This window comes from Caretta caretta, chromosome 1 (assembly GCF_965140235.1).
Source record: "Caretta caretta isolate rCarCar2 chromosome 1, rCarCar1.hap1, whole genome shotgun sequence".
In the NCBI taxonomy this organism is placed as follows: domain Eukaryota; kingdom Metazoa; phylum Chordata; order Testudines; family Cheloniidae; genus Caretta; species Caretta caretta.
The window spans coordinates 279,729,804-279,753,023 of NC_134206.1; the positions used below are offsets into that span (position 1 = coordinate 279,729,804).

At 41.7% G+C, this 23,220-nt stretch overlaps 1 protein-coding gene across 4 annotated transcripts in view; it reads left to right on the forward strand.

The window, feature by feature from the left end:
- The first annotated feature begins 8,954 nt into the window (after positions 1-8,954).
- PPFIA2 (PPFI scaffold protein A2) overlaps positions 8,955-23,220 on the forward strand; it is a 614,806-nt gene continuing 600,540 nt past the window's right edge. For 2 of the 4 annotated variants that reach the window (XM_048835681.2, XM_048835683.2), the window contains exons 1-2: positions 8,955-9,305; positions 16,455-16,705. In XM_048835681.2, coding sequence (XP_048691638.1) covers positions 16,457-16,705 — 249 coding nt within the window. In that variant the 5' untranslated portion in view covers positions 8,955-9,305; positions 16,455-16,456. The remainder of the gene's footprint in view (positions 9,306-16,454; positions 16,706-23,220) is intronic. The other 2 variants (XM_048835680.2, XM_048835682.2) reach the window with 1 other exon arrangement.

Sequence of the window (23,220 nt, forward strand, 5' to 3'; positions counted from 1 at the left end):
AAATTTGTTAGTCTTTAAGGTGCCACTAGTACTCCTTTTCTTTTTGCAGATACAGACTAACATGGCTGCTACTCTGAAACCTTCTCTTTAAGACCCTGATCCTACACATCTTACTGTAGGATCAGCTTGAAATGGTCCTATAATTGTTTTTTCTTGTTTCAAGGCTGAATTTTTCTTTTGAAAGATATTAATGCCAGAAGCCCAGCATTCATCTAACACTCCCACCTTCCAAACACACCAGTGTGTGAGTGCAGTGAAGGGGATAAAGAAACAGATTTAAACTTCAAGTCTCCAAGGGATTTATTGTGAAGATTAAGTGGTGGGGAGGGGGTGAAATGTTTTAAATATCATGAGACATTGATTCTTAGTTGCAGTTGCTCACTTCCTCTGTTGGGAGTCTACAGACGCTGCATTGCTTAACCTTCCAGAGAGGGAGCACATGGGTGCTTTATATCCTCATATTGCTCAGTGATGACTACTTTCAATGCTGAAATGTTGACCCCTCTGTCATGTGCTAGATCTGGCTGGACAATATAGGATTTTAGGGTTTTCCTCAGAATGTACAAATATGCTAGCAGGTCAGACCAAGAGTCTACCTATCTTAGTAGCCTGCCTTGAACAAAGGCCAGTACTAGGTGCTTAACAGGAAGGTGCAGGAAACACAAAATGAGCAATTGTTTCATAATTTATCCATATGAGATAGTTTCACCTATCTTCATGCAATTTGTTAGTTACTCTAATACATGACCCTGACCCTTCATTTTTTGTTCTAATTGGAACAGAGTGGAATTCTGTTACTCCTGCTTTGCTGTAGTTTTTAACAGAGTGTCTTAAGAGTAGACTAAATTAAACTTTTCATTCACTTATTACTCCCAGTAGTTACAAGCAACACTAATGAATAATATTAGAGACAGTAACAAAGGAAAGGAACACTTTCAGGCAAACAGAAAACATAGCATTGCAAACTGTACTTGCTGATCACGTAAGAGACACTTCAGTATGCCAACTTTTACATAATGGTGACTCCGGTAACTTGGGACTTTCCAGGAGATACTTGGTGCTCAGAACCTTTAAAATAGGTCTTCAGTAAAAGCACCTTTGAGAAGTTCCACAAGAACCAGAAAATAGATAAACCAGAACTCCCTTAGCTTTTAGTGCTCACTCCCCAGGATTGACTTGCTTGAAATCTTGTCCTCTCCTAGTTCTCCTCCTGTCTAATTGCTCCTTTAGCATGCCATGTGGAGGATTGTGGAGGATTCTTATTCCCCCTTGAATTTTCCTTGGGTTCTATAGGATTCTGTCTCTGATCCCCTCCTCACACTACACTCTCTCTGGGCAATCTTCTTTGCAAACACATATTCAGCTATTATCCCTGTGCTGATGATTCACAGTTACCTCTTCACTACAGATCTGTCTCTTGTACAAACTAAAATCTCAGCCTGTTTTTGATATCTTTGTGGCTATCCAGCTGTCATCTTTAACTCAAAAAGGGCTCTCAATCTTCCTTCCCCCTTCCCCTCCTACTCCTTTCTCGGTTACTGTGGACCACCATCTTTCCTATCACTTAAATCCATAATCTGGGTACCATCTTTGACTCAGCCCTCTACCTAGATGCTCACATCTAGGCTCTCTCTAAATCTTGTTGAAAGTTTGTGTGATATCCAAGATATGGCCTTTCTTATTTATCCAAACAGGATAAATCCTCATCATTTTGAGTACTGTAACAACTTCTTCTCTGGCTCTGGCAAAGGCAATCTTGCCCCACTTACAGCGATTCAAAACACAGCTCCAGAGATCACTTTCCTGGCTCGTTGCTTTGACCATGTGAACCTTCTCTTTGCATCCTTCTGCTGGCTCCCCCTTTTCCGTCACATCAAACATAAATTACATGTCTTTATTTTCAAGTCCCTTCTCGGCTTATCCTCATGCTCCCTATCTCACCTCACACACTGACAATGTCAACTCTCACCTCCACTCTGCCAATAGAGCCAGCCTTCATTGCCCACTTGATTAAATTTTCATACAAGCACCCTTGTGCTTTCTCCCATGCTTACCTTCACACATGGGAGGAGCTCTACCTGTGATGTTTACAAATAACAGTTAGCTAATGTGCTGAAAGCCCTGCTAACATGCTGATCAGTATTGTCTCAGGCTATGTCTACACTACATCATTTACAGCGGTAAAGCTGTACTATTCTGGTGCTTCTGATGAAGGCATTCTAAGTCGACAGGAGCACTTCTCCTCTCTGCACTGGTTCTTAGGTCAGTATAACTTGCATCACTCAGGGGTGTGGATTATTCACACCCCTAAGCAACATAAGTTATACAGAAGTAATTTTGTAGTGTAGATCTAGCCTGAGTGTGTTCTCCTTTGTCTTTCTGTATCCACTTATCTTGTACTTTTAGATTCAAACTTTGAGGAGCAGGGAGCATCTTTTTGCTATGTTCTCCAAAAAAAACACCCCCGTCAACCGACCCCCACAACAGTTATCCAGAGATGAGCCATATACGATAATGCAAGAACATAGAACTTACTTTTGAGGTGAGATTTTTTTGAGTGTTTGATCCTTTTTTCATTGACACTTGGAACGGATTTGGTTTGCATGCTGCAAATTTACATAACTTTGCCACACAAGTGTGCATCTGAGATCTGGTCATTGTGCCTAGACTTAGAATGTGCTCCACACAGGAAAGAATGGCTCAAGGGAATTTGTTAATGGGATACAGTCTTTTTTCCTTTCTGTGTTTTCAGTCAAACTCAGCCCAGGGGAAGCTTGTGTTGCATAGCTAAATGGAGTGTCTCTGTCTTCAGCAACTTTTAAATAAAACCTGTTAATAGTGAAAACTCACACTGTGGAAGTGGTCTTGAGTTTCTGAAGGAGTCCCTGTTAGTGCAGGAAACAATCTTGTGGGATGGCCAAGCAGTACCACTACCTGGGGAGGCTCACGTATACGAGTTTAGCTGGATTCTCCAGAGACCAACAGACAAAAAAAAAGGACTTTTGGATAAATAGCCTGACTTCAATCTGACTGTGGGCCTTCTTTTTTTTTTTTTCTTCGAGGGTGGGGGGCAATCCTTCTTGGGAGGGATTGGAAGGGTTTGGCTTCTGAGGTCCCATAAAACTAGTAAGCTTTAAGCATGCTTATAGGTACTTGTTTTTATATGTTTTTTTCTCTATATTGTTTTCAACTTAAGAATAACTGTGCTTTCTTATAAAGAGCTATGTGGTAACTCATTGTTCATAGCCTTTGAAAAGAAAGCAAAGCACAGCTGTTGACCTATTTAGGCAGTCTGGCTTGCTGGCAGAATCACAGTGTAAGCAGGGATCTGTGCAGTCTTGAAAAACCCTGCTGAGGCGGGAGAGAGATGTAGGTCCCTATCCAAGAGAGGGTTGAGGAGGATGGAGTAGGTGCCCTCATGGGACACAGAGGAATACAGTGCAGTTGCCATGAACTGACACTAAGGGGAAACTTCTTTACTATACAGTAACCTCAGTATCCTAAATTATTCTGAAGCCACTTACTCCTTGGTGAAGTTGGCAGCAGAGATCTGGGGCAGCAAGTCAAGAAGAGCAGTCTCACAAGTAGCAATAATAGTTTTCCACTTTTAAAACAGAAATTCAGCACAGAAAGAGGAGGAGGGAAGGAGGTTGATGGGGTGGAGGGGAGAGAGACTTTATGAATTATTCCACAATATATTTATAAATCATATGAATGGGAAAGAGGGCTGTGTATTGGTTAGAGCATAGGAAAGAATGGCTTGACCTCTCCAAGGGCATGTGAGTCAGCAGGAATTCCATTTTCCTCCTGTGCCTGCAGTTGTTTGCCTCACAGAAGTGTTATAAGGTTTAATTAATATTTAAATACATTGGGACCCTCACATTTAATCCAGTTGCAAAGGACCATTTTATACGATGCTCACTCGCTATTAAGAATTGTAAGTCACAGGATGACTGCTTTCTGTATGGGGAAATGGGGACCCAGCCCCAACTGTGACTAATCAGCTATGTTACAGCTGCGGCTAGGGGTCAGGAGCTAGCTAGAAGAGCACTTAGTTCTTATAAAGGCTGGCAAGAGCTCAGGTGAGCTGGAAAATAGTGGATGGCCTGCTGGTGGAGTTGGGAACTGCAGGGAGCATAAAGTACAAGTATTGAAGGACTCCTGTGGGAATCCCTGGGCCAGGGCATGGACCCAGAAGGGCTGAGAGAGGTGAGGGGAAAGCCTCTCGGGATTATAGCCTATGTTGGTCAGAAGAACTATTCCATCTTGGTATTTTGCATAATCTTTCATTTAAACCAGTAAATTATGCCTCAAGGCAAATGCTGAAACAGATTGGCATGGCATCAATCCTTCCTGCTCACCAGCCCACTGGCTTACAGACTAGTACTTGTCATTTTTTCTTTGTGCCTGTTTTTATAATGGTCTTGTCAGGACCTTCCTTAGCTATTCATATTTCACCGTTCACTTACATATGGGTAGCAATAGAACAAGCAAATGTGGAGGCCAAATCTTCTACTGAATCTCTGAGAACCTTTACTACAGTTCTGAGTCTGGTATAAGAATCTGAATAGAATAGATAGCACTGGCTCAGGGTGCGTTTTGTGCTCCTTCTCACAAAGATGAATGATGTTTCCAAAGAAGCTTAAAAATAAAATTCACTTTCTGAAACGTTTCTTGGCCCCTTGTAAAATGGAAGTTCCCTATTGATGTCAAATGAGCAATCTAGAAATCATGGACCAAGCCTTTTCTTAACTTGATATATGAAAGTTAAACTAAAGCTTGGTCCCCAATTTCTAGATTGCTGGTTAGGCACCAATAGGAGGAACTTAGAAAACCATGATTATAAATCATTTTCAGTAGTGTATTATCCTGCTATTCAATGGTTCCCAACCTCTTATTGTAAGAGCTCCATACCTTCAGGATGGATTAGCACATGGGTGCCCCAAGTTTCTTTGCACCATATCACTCCAGTTTTTCCTCTTATTTTCTGCTATTCTGTTTGTTCTGTTTGTGTGTGTCTCATTTCCCCTGCCCCTGACTTTTCTCCCTCCTGGTAGGTGTAAACCCCCACTCACCAGAAGACTCTGCTTGTGTATGTCAGTGTGGGGTGGGTGGGAGGGAGAGGGCTTCTATTGGTACTCACACCAGAGTTTTGAGACTGGGTAGACAATGTTCATGTTACCTAAAGATCATTTAAAAATATTTTTAGCTGTTCGTATTAAGTAACCCCATAGATTGCTGTGACTGAAAGGCCCAAATCCTTGAAGGTATTTAGGTGCCTAACTCCCAGGGCCAAAAAGACTAAATGGTTTCCCTCCTGTATCCCCGTTCCCCCTCTCCCCTAACTTGTTTATTTTTCACATTTGCCAGTGTTTGGGATAGTCCTGCTAGCATGGTGACCTCACACTCATGTAATTCTGTGCAACTCTGTAGTCGCCCCATGCAATGGACCTTGACAGAGCAATCAGGTTAGTGTGTCCCACTTCAGGAAGCCTGTGAAGGGAACAGAGGTGAAGCCAGAAAGGTTTCTTTCTAACCCCCTGAAGCTGTGATGAGGAGACTCCTCAAACCTCAGAGGGAAGGGGTTGTGGGAGCTGGCTCCTACACACTGAACCTCACTGGGGTTGTGTGGTAAATGAGCCCAGGGTAGTGGGTTAGTCTTTATTCTTGAGGAGGCCACAGGGACTGATGTGCAGATAGAGGTGGAAGCTCCCCTGAGGTTGGGAAGTCACTGAAGGAAGGGGGGTTACCTGTTTCATAAATAGTCTTCACTCAGTTGGCAGAGCCATAAAGGAGGGCAGGAAAAGGGTATGGGAAGAAAGCAGTGGTGAGCATGTTCTGTGTCCCTCTGCAGAGTCAGAGGGCAGCAGAGTCAAGGGAGAGGACTGGCGAGGAGTGATCTCCCTTCTCCAGATCATTCTGCATGAGGGTGCAGAGAAGGTCACACCCTGGACCCCTGCATGAGACCTTGAGCAGGAGGCATCTTCATTGCCTGGGCCTCTGTGTCATAGGGTTAGGAAGGACTGGGAGCTGGTGGAGGGAGGTTAAGGGAAATGGAGTAAAAGAATGATTATTTTATTTAGTTTTATTGCTCTGGGAGCAGTGATGATGGGGAGTGGGGTAGATTTGCTCTGCTGTCGGTGTGGGGAGGGGATGTAGGAAAGAAGAGTCTTTATTAGTTGGACCCTTTTGTGGGACCAAGGAGCAGCAGTTACAGGAAGGAGGGTGACGAGCAGAGACTCTGACTTTGAGTTCCCGGGGAGTGCTTGAGCCCTGCTCCGCCCCTTCCCCCAAGGCCCCACCCTGCCCCACCTCTTCCTGCCCCTTGCTTCTTCTCCTCTCCCCCAGCCTCCTGCCCACTGCTGAATAGCTGATCACTGGAAAGCAGGAGGCACTGGGTAGGAGCTGATTGGTGGGGACCACCGGATGGTGCTGAGCACCCACTATTTTTTGTAGTGGGTGCTCCAGCCCTGGAGCACCCATGGAGTCAGTGCCTATAGTGACAAGGGAGAAGAGCATCACAGCTGCTCTGGGAAATGAAGCCTAGGAGATCCAGGAGAGTGGGAGATCTTCATCTTCTGGACCCATGAGTACTGCCACAGTTGCTCAGGGCAGGGGATGATCACAAGACAAGAATGGCCATACTGGGTCAGCCCAATGGTCCATCCATCTTGGTGTCCTATCTCCCAACAGTGGCCAATGCCAGGTGCTTCAAAGGGAATGAACAGAACAGGCAATCATTGAGTGATCCATCCTCTGTCATCCAGTCCCAGCTTCTGGCAGTGAGAGGCTAAGGACAGCCAGAGCCTGGCTTTGCATCCCTGATGATCTTGGCCAATAGCCTTTGATGGGCCTATCTTCCATGAATGTCTCTAATCCTTTTTTTAACCCAATTATAGTCTTGGCCTTCCCCGGCAATGAGTTTCACAGGTTGACTGTGCGTAGTGTGAAGAAATACTTCCTGTTGTTTGTTGTAAACCTGCTGCCTATTCATTTCATTGGGTGACCTTGCTTTTTGTGTTACGTGAAGGGGTAAATAACACTTCCTTATTCACTTTCTCCTCACCATTCATGATTTTATAGACCTCAGTCATATCCCCCCTCTCCCCCCCCCCCGAGTCCTTTTACTCTCTCCTCATGTGGAAGCTGTCTCATACCCCAGTCATTTTTGTTGCCCTTCTTTGTACTTTTTCCAATTCTAATATAACTTTTTGGAGATGGGACCAAGAGAACTGCACACAGTATTCAAGGTGGGGGCATACCATGGATTTAGTTAGTGGTATTATATTTTCTGTCTTATTATCTATCCCTTTCCTGATGGTTTCTAGCATTCTGTTAGCCTTTTTGACTGCCATGCACTTTGAACAGATGTTTTCAGAGAACTAGCTACAATGACTCCAAGCCCTTTCTTGGGTGGTAACAGCTAATTTAGATCCTAAGGTTTTATATGTACAGAAAGAGGTGGGGCAGCAAAAGGTCCCTGCCTCCCCACACACCTTGGGAGCAGGGACACCCTTAACTAGACAAACAGGGGAGGGCAATCAGGTTAGACTGTCCGACTGAAAGGTGTGTTACAAGATCAGAGGCTGGCATGTTTTAGAAATTCATCCATGTGCAATAGCACAGACCGTAACATCCCGTCAAACTCCTAAACCAGCAGAAGAGACCAAAGGGATAGCCCAGTGGTTTGCGCATTAGCCTGCTAAACCCAGGGTTGTGAGTTCAATCCTTGAGGGGGCCATTTAGGGATCTCCAGCAAAAAATTAGGGATTGGTCCTGCTTGGAGCAAGGGGGTTGGACTAGATGACCTCCTGAGGTCTCTTCCAACCCTGATATTCTATGATTCCCGCTAGCATGGCTTCGCTTCTTTCCTTGCTCTCCCGGGCTCTACACTGTCTCTGTGGATGGGCGGGTGTTGGAGAATTAACACCGTGCGAGCAGCTGCAGCTGGGGACCCGTGTGTGCGTGAGGCAGGGAGAGCAGACGTGATTACTTCAGAATTTATTTAAGGGCTGGTGGAAACCACTGCAGCAGCTTCCAGGGGAAGCCCCAGCTGAGGAGGAAGAGAAAACCACTCCTCCCCCCAGCTCCCTCCTCCTTACCTGGCACCCTGTGTCATCAATGCAGGCGCACCCTGGGGGGGGGGGGGGGCTGTGGGCAACACCCTGCCCTCCCGATTTGGGAAGACGTGGCTTTGGTATAGGTAGTATTTCTGAACACACAATACGGTTTTAATTGCATGGCTGCGCCAGTCAGATCAGACCCGATATTGTCGCTGCTTTGTCCTGGCCGGATTATCGTATCGGATCCATGTTATTACGCTACGGATCCGATTAGAGGAGATGTAGGAGCATGTGCCTGACCTCTCCAAATGATAGCTTAGGGCTTGAACCACAGGCGCCCCTGGAGCCCGGACGCCACCCGCATTTGGGAACAATCCCGCAAGTGTCCGGAGCTCTGGGAGGCGGCGCGCAGAAGGGGCGCCCGCCGCTTCCATTCACAGCTCTGGCCCTCCACCCCCAGCGCACCTGAGCGCCGGGCAGCCCGGCCCCACAGACCGCTATCGGCGTGCGACTCTCGTGCGGGTCCTGAAACGCCCCTTCCCCGGGCGTTTCCTTGGTTCTGCTCCACGGACAGCAGGGCAGCTCCATCGCGGGGACCGCAGCAGTTACTTCTGCTTCACCCCGGCGCCTGGGGGGCTGTAAAGCAGGAGTGGGGCTAGGGCCAGCAAGTTTCTTTCTAATAGGGCGTTTTCTTATTACTTCTCCCCCGTGTGTACTGCCTTAATTACACGCGCGGGGGCTGCTGAGCCTGGGGGAGGGCGGGCTGTGAAGAAATGGGGATTTCAGACCACACTCCGTCAAGTTTTTAATAAAAACAAAAGAGACGTCCCCCCCCCCCATCCTTTCCCCCTAATCCCCGGCCTCCAGCTGTAAAGATGCTGCTGCTGCTTGAAAGGGGCTGCTGGAGCTTTAAGAGCCGCCTCCCCCCTCTTTTCCTCCTAACAATGGTCTGAACCAAGCTCTGCTTCCCAAAGCAAAATTTGTAATATGCCATTTTTCCCATGGACGCTTTCCCTTTTGGCTGCTGACGAAGTGGCCGAAGAAAATGCCGAGGTGCCATGCAGATATTCCTGTCCGGCGACGGGCGCTGGGGCTTCGGTTTTCTCTGAGCAACGCCTGTGTCATCGTTGCTAGGAAGATGCTCCAGGACTGCCCAGCTGTGTGAGCCCCCATCAAAGCCGGGAGAGACTGCGGTTGTCATTGATCAACGGAATAAGCAGACGCCGAAGTAAAAGCCACTAGGTACTGAAACCTGCATATCTGAGCTCCTCCATCCCTCCTTGACCCCAGCCCCCTAAGGCGAGATGTGATACACATGAAAATTCTTCCTCTCTGCTGCTTGCTTCTAGTATGCCTTGTCTTATTTAAATGTGGCTCTGTACTGGTCTTTGGGAGATGGGGGAATTTCATTGTAAAAAACCATGAAGTCAACTTCTTCTTGGGTGGGGGTTGCTGGAGTGATGTCATGCAGAATAGGTGATTGGAACAGGTTATATGTTAATGTACTGTGTTGCTTACCCCTGTGGGTGAAAGGAGTGCGAAATGCTTCTGTTAAAGGTGATTTCACAGTTTGGTGAAGATTCTGGGAGAGAATGAGTTAACTAGGAGGAGGAATATGCATGTAATGCAACTCAGACAATGGCAAGGATTTTCCATATGGAATTACACTGTGCGGGTTAAGTGAGGTGTTGTTGAAAGCATCTGAAAATAAATCATTGCAGTATAGGAACTGGTTGTACTAGTCGCTGTGTCTATTTCTTTTAGTTGTAAACGCAAAATGTAAAAAATGGTTCAGTAAAAGGATGGAGTGTAGGGTAAGTCTTCAAAGCTGATGTCACTGCAGACAGATTCAGATCAGAGCGTTCTGTAGTTGAATTTCTCCTTAGGGTATTGCTAAGGGGAAAAGTAACTTGAAATTGACTCCTAAACCTGGATGCAAAATTAATATCTGGGTATACCAAAGTCAAGGGGTTTAAGACTGAGGTTAGGTACAAAGGTGATGGGATAAAATTAGAAACACTTCCTAGAAGCTGGAAGTCTTCAGGGTGAACTAAATGAATGTTCTTCTAATAAGAGCTTTTGTCAAACTACAGATAGGTATAATTTCTGATTCCCACACCCAAATCCTCCCCAAGTGAAAGGAGTAGTGGTGGCAAACCAAGTCCCAGACCACATGATTTACTCCTGAAGTGAAAATTGTTGTTGTGGTTATACAACTTCTTTTTATAATTGAGACACCAGAGGGACTCAAGTTGGGTGGGGTCGAGTCAGAAGAAAGATGAGAACTTTTTCCTCCCTTACTGCACACATCATATATGTATTTCAAATACCTTGTCTTCTGAGAATCATTCAAAATAAAGCAAATTTTAAATGTGCTCTTACAGTCCAGGTGTGAACGTGATTATCTGCATCTGTGAGCATAAGAAATATAAAAAGAAAAAAAATAATCATAATCGTTATTTGGGGTGATCTTGAAAAAGAGCCTTATATAACTGTACCCACAGGATGGTGATGAACTATACAATTTGTTTCAATTCATGTCCAGTCACTTCATCTGTAATTATAAACTCAGGTCTGCAACCCCAAGACGTCTACGCAACTGTTCTTGGTGAGGACGTGTTGCAGGTAGCTAGGTAGATAACTTGACAGATCTGTAATGCAGTGACACTGAACTGTTTTTAGGAACAGACTACTTTTGAGCAAAGTCTATTTTTAATTGTCAATTACAATCTCTGGTGACCACTGGGGAAAAATGTACAGGATTTCACTTAATATTCCAAGCCTTGGTCAAATAATACTCACTTTGATCTGGCTAATACAGGCTGACATGTCAGATACTTTTTGCTTACACATCCCTGTTTGAAGGTACCTGGTATCAATCTGAAACTTTGCATATTTCAGTGGTTTCTCCTATCATCTTCAAGGAGCCTGATCCAGCAACCACTGAAGTCACTGAAAATATTAGCATTGACTTCAGTGGGGTTTGGATCAGGTTCTAGTCAGATGATGGGAAACCACTGAAATGTGCAAACCTTCAGATTGGCATCATGCTATTTCACCATTCACTATTACAGATAGAAAACATTCCAGTTCAAAACATTAAAAATAGGGTTTTTTTAGTTATTTGCAAGTAAAAAACAGATTGAAATTGAAAACTCCTTTAAAGGAGCCTAGTAGTCAATCAGTTCACATTATAACAGTGACTACAGGTGATTGTTTTACAGGACATGAGGGCTCCTGGCCTGGCCTCCCTTAAAAAAAACCCCTAAAACTTGTGGTACTCTCCCTCCCCTTTATTCTTTCCTCTATCAATTTTTAAGGTACTCACGAGGCACCTACCACCTTCATAGCTAAGCCTTCTGCTCTTGTCTATCCATATTAAATATCCACAATATTAAACAAGCCCAGTGGAAATTAAAGGTGCACCTTAAATCCTCACATGCCACTTGGATGCCGTACCTCAGTTTTCACACTTTGCGTGCCTCCTAGGTTCTCTTGTACCATAACCCTGTGCATGCTCCCTTTTATTCAAATAATATGTCACGCTTAGATCTCTAGTCTGCCTAACTTTTTTTTAACCTTCTTGAAAGAAAAAAGACTGTTCTGTCTCCATCAGACCCCAATTTTTGAGATTGTTTTTGGTGAAGGATTCAAGTCACCAAATAATCCTGCTGATAATCATTCAGGATCTCAATCCTTACTCATTTACTTCAATAGGCATTTTCCTAAGTATTGCTAGCAGAATTGAGGCCTTAGTGGGTTTCACTATCAGGAACCAAGTTGCTGAGTCCACTCTGTGTTCCCCAAGGGAGTTGTTTCCAGAAAAAAAAAACAATGATTGGTTTTTTTCTGGTGAGAATAGAATGAACATTAATCTTTGTTATTCATTAATGCTAAATTAGGAAATTGACAAAGCAGAAAAAACTCACCAGTGGTAGGTTCAGAACTATATATATATTGAAGGATAACTTCCCCAAAGATCTGAATCTCATAGTGCTTTGCAACATGTTTAAAGTTTAATTTTAATCTAGAGTGTCTTTATCACCTATATTCTAAACAATTCAGTGACTATTGTGATTAATGAGAAAGTATTATTGTTTGTTTTTTTTCTTTTGATGATCCCTTCCACAAATCCTAGTAGAGATTGGCTTTGCTAGAAAGACATAGTTATTCAATACGTAGCTTTTCACCAGCCTAGAGTCTTGTTTTAAATTTCTATTGTTACAATTCCTTTGTGTTTGGTGGTAAAGCAATCTTAAATCTTCCTTCACATTTTTCTTTTATGTGAGATTCTTGGAATGACAAGCAAAGCAGGAAAATAACTATCAACATTATACTTTCAGCTATGAAAGGCAGTTCTTAAAAAAATTTAGATTTCAGATGCCCTGTGTGAGAATCCACTTTCTACCAAAAGAGGGTGTAATCCTGGCTTGTTCTTCTGAGGCTCATGTTCTTAAAATGAATAACTGCCTACATTTTCAAAAGTAACCATGTTTTCAGACACAATTGCTCAGCACTTTTATGAAAATCAGGCCCTGTTTAAGTTGTCTCAAATTGAATACTCAGAAATAGAGATGCCCAAAATCACAAGTTGCTTCTGAAAATTTAGCCTCTGTTTTTAATAAACAGTACTTTAAACGCCAAAATATGCTATGAAAAGAGGGTTTTCTTTAGCTTTACTAAAATGCTTCCACAGTGGTTGGTGGTCCAAATCCTTCTGCTTTACTCATGCAACTAGTCCCATGGAAGGCAAAGGGATTACTTGCATGAGTGAAGTGAGTAGTATTTGGCCCACAGCCTTTATTTTTTTTCTTAACTTTCTTTAAATTTCCTTTGAGTTCTGTATCTCTACATTTAAATTCAATTATGGCATCCTATGACCAGTGAGTAGCTCCTTTGAAGTTAATCGATCCTCCTTCTCCACAGGCAGTTGAAAATAATTGTTTAGCTGCAGTTGAGTCTCCTAAGGCATTCGAAAACTGATTTTGATACAGCCCAACTTCACTAGTCTGTCTGGAGATTGGCTGGGAAGGTCTTTTGCCAAGGCAGAATTATTATGGTTTAAGGCGAATCCAGCTGAGGTGTTCTAAGATGATATGAGACTTCAAAAATAAGGGATTTGACACTTTAAAAATGTAGTGGCTGTGTTTTTGGTTTTATGTCTCCTCCCCACGTCCCTTCCAGTTCAAAACCAGCTTCTTAGACAAGTCCTTTCTAAGATGAGTGACTGTTTGGCAGAGGTAGCCATGGGTAATTGCTTCATTACTTAAGGAAGCAATGTCTTAGGATACACAGATCTTAGCACTCCACATAGCACCATGCACACACAGGCCTAGTAGAGACATGGGAATATCTGCATAGACAATTTGTATTTTCAGGTCCACAATCCAGTGTGCACACAGCGCTGTATGAGGAATTGAAGGGTGTTGGTTTAAAAACAATGGAATGGAATGGAGAATTGGTTCTAAGATTTTTATACAGATCCTTGGGTCTATGTAGTTGCACATATTTAATACATGGGATCTGGATTACAAATTAGTATCTGATGCTCCATGTACACCTTAAAAAGCATGTAGTCTTTGGATGTGAACTTATTGACTGCTGAAGTTCCACCAAAAGTTAGCTCTACAGTTTGGGCTTCCTAATTCCTATCTAAGTTATGTTGGGGGCATCTCCAGCCATCAGAGCAGCCCAGGAGCAGGAGAGCACAAAGGTGGCTTAAAGACCATAGGCTCTCCCTCCACCTAGGCGGAGACTTGTTGCACCTCTTAGAAGTTCAGCACAAACTTCACACTGTTTTCTCCCTCTGTCTTTGTGGCCCATAGACTCCTGCACATTTTGTAAGCTCTGTAGGTCTTCTCTTTAGACTTTGGGTCTGATCAAAATCACATTGAAGTCAATGGGAGTCTTTCAATTGACTTTGATGGACTTTGGATTTGGCCTTTTTGTGGGGTCTCTAGGTGTTTCTTTGGCATGGCACTTCAATTTGGGGATTCCATAAGGAATTCTGAACAGTTGGGTTACAGTTTAAAAATGCATAAGGAAATAGAGGAATAAAACTGTTAAACTAGAGGTAAGGTTGTAAATAAGTTACATTCTTAATAACAAGGATAATTAATCATTGGAACAACTTACCTGTGGATGTGGTGGGTTCCCTATCTCTTAAGCCTTTAAGTCAACAGCGGATATCTTTCTGTACAAGATATACAATAGTTCAACTGGAATTTATGGTTTGTGTTAATCAGAAGATCAGACTGGATGGTGATAATAGGTCTTTTTTGTCTTAAAATCTATGAGTCTACAAAATACCTGAGTTAATTATGGTATAGAACCCTTGAGGTTTCTCAGATAGCCAAAAACATGTGGTAAGCTGGAAATTCAAGGTTAAAGCTACCCATTAAAAAGAAAAACAAAAGCAAGTAACAACAAAACACAAAGACCGACCTAAAAATCTTAGAAATGCACTGATGGGTACTTAAATAACCTTTACTCTGCTGCTTCTCATAGCCCCACAAAATCCGAAGAGAACCCTATGACTGAACGCCAGAGACCCTCAACAAAGAAAATACTAGCCAACCTACATGGTAGTGGTCCATAACCAATATTGAGATATTAGTATGTTCCCTGTTTACTCTGCTCACCACTCTACATCTGCTAAGAAGAAACTGAAACTGAAATCTACTAGAGTCTGTGTAAATGCTTAGAATGTAGGCAAGACCAGTTCTCCTGAGAAAGCTGGATCACTGTCCCCAGTAAATCTTTGTGTGTTTGTTTGCAAGAGTGGCTTAGCTGTCTTTACCCCCCTGCCACTTGAAACAACATTGGGCTGACTTTAAGGTAGATGTGGCTGGTACAGAACATTTCAGTCCCTTAAATTCTATTAGGAAAAATATACCAGATTTAAGAAGTCTTAAATCCTTGCCAAAACAGAGAATATGCAGAGCTAATCCAAACAAGTATCGAGAGTGTGAAATGGTGAAGATTTTGTGTGTTGGCAGGCTTGTAATGGAAGTGCCTGAAATTTATATCTTATGTGCAAGGCTTCCAGAAGCTCTAGTCTACACAAGATCTACAGACAAACTGAAAAAACGTTTTAAACCTGCAGCTAGTGACAAACTCCATAGGCACACTGGCTGGTATATAAGACCTCCAAGATTTAGGCTCCAAGACTAATCCTTAGACCCAAATCTAACTTACATCTGCTATATATAAAAGGAATATAATTTAGTAGTGATGGAAGAGCAAAGTTAAGGTTGCTGGTGGCGACCTTATTTGCAGACTTCCATAAAAGTAAATGTTTATGTGGCTTTTGAGAACTGCGATGTCCTGGTTGTTTCTTTGTGTGTTGTACCCAGCATCCACTATCTTAAGGTTCAGGATTCCACATGTGTCTAAATCTAGGTTGTGAGATGGACATGAGAGGCATTTTAGTGGAAATGTTGAGTCAAGTGAGACTAATTGGTTGGATTTTTTTTGTTTTTTTTTCCCCTGAAGCCACTCTTTGTGTGGTGGCCTATGTGAACACATTGGCTTCACGCAATTGTGGCCCTGTTCCTAGTGGCTCAATTTGGACAAAGGATCACAAGGATAGTAATTAGCAGTTAGCCTCTCGTCTTTCACATCTTACTCAGAGAGATTACCTTAAAGTAATTCCCCCGAGGGAAGGAATAACTAGGTAGAAAGATAAATTAACCTTGCATTATTAAGGCAGCATGCTACTAGATCAATGGTCAGTCTGGAGTCTGCTGTAGAAAAGCCTGCAGTAGGACCAAACTCTGCAATTAGTGGCAGCTATTGGCGTCAATACAAACCAGTGGAAAATGATAGCGGGCAAAGGAAAGATAAAACGAACTAAACCAAAAAGAAAAGGAGGACTTGTGGCACCTTAGAGACTAACAAATTTATTTGAGCATAAGCTTTCGTGAGCTACAGCTCACTTCATTGGATGCATCCGATGAAGTGAGCTGTAGCTCACGAAAGCTTATGCTCAAATTTTCCAATGAAGTGAGTGTAGCTCACGAAAGCTTATGCTCAAATAAATTTGTTAGTCTCTAAGGTGCCACAAGTACTCCTTTTCTTTTTGCAAATACAGACTAACATGGCTGCTACTCTGAAACCAAAAAGGAAACTTTTGACATGATTTTTTTGTGCCAAGCCATTAATACGAATTAAATAACTCTTCCCCTTATATAGGAAGTGCATTCAACATTTTTGCAATGTTGAATGATCAGTTACTTTGTCAGCCATGTGACTGGTGAAAAAGTGAAGTTGAGATGTGAATCAATGCAATAATGTGCTAGCAGTTTCTGTGACTATATTAAATTCCTCATATAAAGTTCTCCTAAATGTTTTTCTACCTAAGATTTTTTCCCTTAACTTCTTATTTTAAAGAAATGATGTGTGAAGTGATGCCAACGATAAATGAGGACACCCCAATGAGTCAACGGGGGTCCCAGAGTAGCGGGTCGGACTCGGATTCTCACTTTGAACAACTGATGGTGAACATGCTAGATGAAAGGGACCGCCTCCTTGACACCCTTCGGGAGACTCAGGAAAGTCTGTCGCTTGCACAGCAACGCCTTCAGGATGTCATCTACGACAGAGACTCCCTTCAGCGACAGCTCAATTCAGCCCTGCCACAGGTATGTTGCTTGTAAAAGTCTTTCTTGTAACCTTAACCAGAAAATTGATGAAAGTGATTTTAATATTAATTGACAGCACCTATTTATTCCTTAAGGAACCAGTCCTGTTCTTATTAAGATCTATTGCAAAACTCCCATTAGATTCAATAATATATGGTCTGGCCCTTAAGCCTTGGTATTGTATCATAGAAGAGATTGGGGGTTTTGTTACTGATTTCAAGGAGAACAGGATCAAGGCTCCTAACCGCTCATACTTTTGGCTGTTGCTCTAATGTCCCTGACAATTTAGGGTTTATTGAAATTAAATCTGTGATGGTGGAAGTAGAACAACATATAAACTGAGAGATGGTGATATCACAAGTTCACTACGGTCAAGTCCAGAAAGGCACACTTTGCTGCAGATAGGACTTGCTTTCTAATATTACCACAAGTACAGCTACCATATTAGTTTACAATTAGTGTAAGTAAATTGCCCCACACAATCTGTGTGACGTGATTGAAAATGGAATATAAAAAAATAGGCATTTTACTCTCTCTTTTTTTCCCCTCCTGTTTTTAAAATAAACCTTAATGATTTTTTTTTTTTTTTTTACTCTGACGTTTTTCAAAAACTTAAAACATTGTTTGCTTTGGTTAAAACAAGGTAACATTTGTAATCAATTAAAAAACAAAACAAGTTCAAAAAACCAAAACCAAAACTCACCCTGAGCCAAGATCTACAAATTACATCCTGCCCTGGGGTTTGGAATATGGCACATGGTAAAGATGGGTTTTCTCCATATTCCTTTCTGGTCTCTTAACTTTTGGTTGGCTAAAGATGTGCTTGGAACTTGAGAGTCCGGAGAGCAAAGCTCTGCCCATAATTATTGCTGATGGGTGGGAAGGACGGGCGGCAGAGAGATTTAGATATGAGATTGGGAGAAGAAGGTGGTGTGGATGGGTAAAGGAGAAAGGTAATGAGGAGCCAGTGTTGGCAGCTGTTGAGAATAGTGGGAGAGAGAATTCAGTTCAATGGTGGGTGAAGTTGATTAAGGATGTACTACTGGTGGAGGGGCTTGCAATTACAGACGAGGGCCGTGAAAGTAGGACAGGGACTGTGCAATCAGTTGAAAAGTAGCGTAGGGGGTCTCCAATGTCAGCACCGATCTGGGGGAATAAGAGCTATTCAGATGCTGCTGGTGGCGGTCAAACATTGGAATGGCAGCTGAGGGCCGGAACAGTAATGATGACCACTGCTCCCATTATAGTAGAGGAAGTTCTGTAGTCTAGAGGAAATTAAACTCATCTTCACTCCCACAAGTTATGTCTCCTGATAAAAGCATGTGGAAAGGTGCAGATCAGGGTAGGACCTATACTAGCGGCATATACTCTGTAGCTATGAACCTACAACAGCACTGCAGAGCATTTGGTAAGTAATGCAGGTTAGAGGGGCTGTACGCTATCTTTGTATTAGGTATCGCTACACTGTAGAAGTATTGGGAGAACTTAGTCCTAAAGATCCTGTATTCATGACTCAGTCCTTACCCTTACTGAAGCCTGGCAATCTAAATTATTAGGGAAACAATAGTGAATAGGAAAGTGATATACATCCTACAGGAAACTAAAGTAATATGACACAAATAATCTTTTACCTGATCTTGTGCGTGAAGTGATGCTAATCTCTAGTAACTCCATTATATTAAATGGAAAAAGAAAAGGAGTATTTGTGGCACCTTAGAGACAATGAGGATACAGACTAACACGGCTGCTACTCTGAAACCTGTCATTATATTAAATGTTAATTTTTAATACTTTATTAGATTTATACAAAACATAAAGATATGTATAAGATGACTTGTCAGATCATTTAATCTATTATGTGACAATACAAATGTTGATTCCTGGAAACGCCATATAATCCCCAAAATTCCATAAGAAAGTGTACCATATAATGTATAAGGCACTTTTTTGCTTATATTTTGAAAGAAAACCAGATGGTTTTTCATCAGCTAGGTCATCTAGGTGTTTGTGTATGTAACTAAGTTTTGTGTAGCGAATTACGTTTATAAATATGGAGCACCATGCTATCAGTGTCATTAAAAAGAAGAAAATCCCAAACAAAAGTATACAAAATGTGTTCCATGCTTGTACTATCTAGCTCCCTTTTTTGAAGTTGAAAAATCCTGAGTTGTGTGTTTCTGATGGGTTGTTTGGAGGGATTTTTTTAAATGAATGGCAGGCTAGTATTTTTAACTGTTTGATGTAATCTCATTGTGCATTGGGAGAATCTTGGTTCTTTTAAAGATAGAGAAGAAAATTTATTATAATCTCCAAAATAATTAAGATTTGTATATTGTGTGGCACTTGTGAATCTTGCAAATGTGACATTTGCATAGACCATTCAGTTTTTGAATGATTTGCAACCTATAAAGTACTAACCATATTTTATTTATAATATTTAGTATTTACATAATACTTTCTATCTACAAAGCGCTGTACAACCATTCTTGTACATGTAAAAACTTTTTTTCCAGTTTACCACTTCTGGGCATAAATACATTAGTGAAATCTTGTGTCAAAACAACACCTTCTCCCCCCCCCCCCACAATTTCATCATAAGGATAGACTATATTTCAAAATTTGCCTGATTGGAGACAATAATTGATTTAAAGTAGATTTTAAACTGTTCACTTTGATTTGAAATGTTAAATGATTACATTTAGGATATTGAAATGTATAAATATGAATAGGAGCTACAGTACAGCGCTAAGTGAATGTAACTTATTACTGAACAGTGTATTCTACCACAACTGTTTCTGTCACCTACGAAGTGTATATGTATTATAGCGATTTCACTGTCAGGCTATTTCAAAATATAAGTATAGGAGATGAGATCCCGGCCCTGTTGAGGTCAATAGGCATTTTATCATTGACTTCATTAGGGATAGGATATCACTCAAGATGAGAGAGAGAATTAGGCCTTGTCTACACTATGGGGGTAAAGTGATCTAAGTTAAGCAATTCCAGCTATGAAAATAATGTAGCTGGAGTCAACATAGCTTAGGTCGACTTACTGTGGTGTCTACACCGTGCTGCATTGACGGGAGATGCTGTTCCATCAACTTCCCTTACTCTTCTTGTTCCAGTGGAGTACTGGAGTTGACGGGAGAGCAATCTGCAGTCGATTTAGCGGGTCTTCACTAGACCCACTAAATCAATCTCTGGTGCATGGATCGCCATAGCATCCATCCCCAGTACGTGTAGACGTGTCCTTAGAGGGCTCTGTTGAGAAATGGTTTCTGCAGTCTTAGACCCTGATCTTGCAAACACTCTTCTTATTAATTATTATTATTTATTAAATGTATTTATTATGGTAGTGTCTAAGGGCCAACCAAAAATGGGAGCCCATTGTGCTGGGCACTGCATGCACACACATGGTAGTACACCAGTGGTTCTCAACCAGGGGTATACGTACCCTGGAGGTACACTGAGGTCTTCCAGGAGGTACATCGACTCATCTAGATATTTGCTTAGTTTTACAACAGGCTACAGAAAAAGCATTAGCAAAGTCAGTACAAACTAAAATTTTCATACAGACAATGACTTGTTTATACTGCTCTATATACTACACACTTAAATGTAAGTGTAGTATTTATATTCCAATTGATTTATTTTATAATTATATGGTAGAAATGAGAAAGTAAGTGATTTTTTTCAGTAATAGTGTGCTGTGACACTTTTGTATTTTTATGTCTGTAAGCAAGTAGTTTTTAAGTGAGGTATAACTTGGTAGTATGCAAGACAAATCAGACTCTTGAAAGGGGTACAGTAGTCTGGAAAGGTTGAGAACCACTGTAGTAGATGGTCCTTGCCCCAAAGATCTTACAATCTAAATAGACAAGACAGTCTGGGGGAGGGATAGAATACACAAGCAGATTGAACAATGTGATAGCAACAAATGGCATGCTCCACAATATTTTATTTTATTTTTGGAAGGGGAGGGAGTTAGGAGGGGATGAATTAAATGGAAATAAAAGGGAGATGGGCAGGGGCCAGGGCAGGAGAGAAAAAGGTAAGAAGAGCAGGTGTGGAAGTTGGAGTATGCAGCTGATCAGTACAGGGCAGAGAGAGTCTGTTCAAAACTGCATGAAGTTCTCTGAACGTCCAAAAGTCCCTGCTTTGGCTACTTTTGCTTGTACTGGCTGGAGTCTCTGGCGGGCTCCTCTGCGTTTTCTCCTTATCCTGATCCTGCAAACACTTATACACAATCTTAACTTTACTACCCTGAGTGGTCACGTTAGTTTCAATGGGACTATGCACAGCAATAAGATTGTGTACATGTATGAACACTAAAACAAACAGGATTACTTGAAGTAGTAAACTTAAGCGTGTGTATAAGTATTTGCACAATGGGGCATTAATTTGCAGCCTCCACTGGTCTTCCAATATTCAGAATCCTGCTGAATAGTGGACATGTTTGCTGGGCAAGGAATTCCAGAGGCTGCCTGGAAAGTGCTCGAACTGAACTCTGAGGGAATTGCACTTGGGTCGACACTTGGGCTGTGTGTCACTTATAGCCAGTACTCTGGGTCACAGTGTATGAATCTTTCAGGAAAAAAAAACGTCAGATACAACAGGACTGGACTGTGCCAAGGAGTTAAATTATCTATCTTACAATATTTAATATTCCACTTTTGCTTTGGGATGAATTAAGTTTTTTGCATATAGCTTACTCAGAAAGATCAACAATTATCAAAAGAGTCAAGTTACAAAAGGAAAAGGTTAATAAAGAGTAAATTGCAATTTCTATTCTGAAACTTTTTTTCAGTTATTCCTTTTTGGGCTGAAAGCTTCCAAACTCTTTCTCTATTTAATGATAAATCATTTGGAAATTTGGCCAATATTGTTTAATCTGTGAATGTGAACACTATATACATGGATCCAATTTCAGGATTGGGGTTTCAGTCTTCAACTTTATTGATGTCCATTTGAGTTCCCTCTCTCCACAACCCCCATTTTCTTTCTGATGCATTTTAAGGATTCCCCAGTTAAGCTTCCATCTGTCATATCTGACTATAACACTTGCATGGCAATACATTATTAAAGTTTACACTGGAAATATATTTTTACAATGTGTAAAATGTTTATTAGCACAGAATATTAAAGCAGCTCATTATCAAAAATCTCTGGGCTTCATTGCACACTAGTTATGTATCACAAAGAAGCAGATATGGTAGAGAAAATACATTATTTGACAGTAGCTCAGCTTCCATTTATTATCAAGTTAAATAATAATCCTCAAGACATTTTTTATTACAGCCGATATGATGTTTCTTTGTAGTATCACCAAAGAATATATTGTTGCTCCACTAAAAAAATACAGTAGGGTACCCTGCAAATATCATATAGCTCCGTGAGTGTGAGTGTGTGTTTAAAAAAAATTAATTAATTTTCTGTGTTTATTTAATACATCATGTAGTATAGAAAATAAACAGAGGAATTTACCCAGTAGTCTAGTGGTGCCACACTGTACCGCAACACAACCAAGTTTAAGACTGATCCCAGGCCATCAGCAGCTGGGAATGCTATGAAAACAGTAGAGATTACCTCCCGTCAGCCTGGAAAAATCCCTCTTGCTCAAAAGAGTTATTAATGGACTCCTGGGGGCCGGGGGGCGGGGAGTTGCATCCAACTCTTCTCAATTGGGAAAAGGAACCACCCTCAAAAAAAAAAAGCCTGAGTGTGTGTGGACAGAAAGTAAATTAAGCATTTTTTAGGGAAACAATGAGGATGTGTTAGTGTCTACAATAACCTTCAGAATTGCTGGGCATGTCATTGCTCTACGGTGGGGCATGATTTAACCAAACACACAACTATAATGCACTTTAACCTTAAGACCTCTAAGGTGTTTTTATTTTGAGGGTGATGACGGTGGTACATGAGCTTGTGCAACTCAGCATACTACAAGTGGCAGAAAATACTTCATAATGGATGGATGGGAGAGAAAGGAAACACGCTCGTCTTCCAGCATTTGTAGCCCCCTATTTTTAATTTATTAAATACTTTAAATATCTTTCCTTTTTAAATACTTGGACTTGGTGGCACTCCTGACTTACACTCCTCCACCCACATTGTTTCACAGAACCACTTCCAGGATTAGCTCACCTGATCTAGCATTTTTTCACAGCACGTTAGTTGTAGCTAAACTGGGCAACAGAGAATGCTGCAATAACCAAGTGAAAAGTGGCGATACCAGTTAACCTTCTTAACATGGAGCCACCTTTCTGAAGATTTTAAACTACCTGCCTCATGCTTTTAGTTTCTATTAAACAGCTCCAGTGTAAGTGCTTACACTGACTTCAGTGGGGTTATCCACGACACGAGTATTACTCATCTGCTTCCTTGCAGGCACTGAGACTATTCCCTGTAGCAAGCTCTGCGTTTGGTAACAAATGTTTATATTCAGAGGAAATTACCTCTTAAAAACGGCCCAATCTCTCAGTCAAAGGCCTTTTCCACACACAGTGAAAGGACAT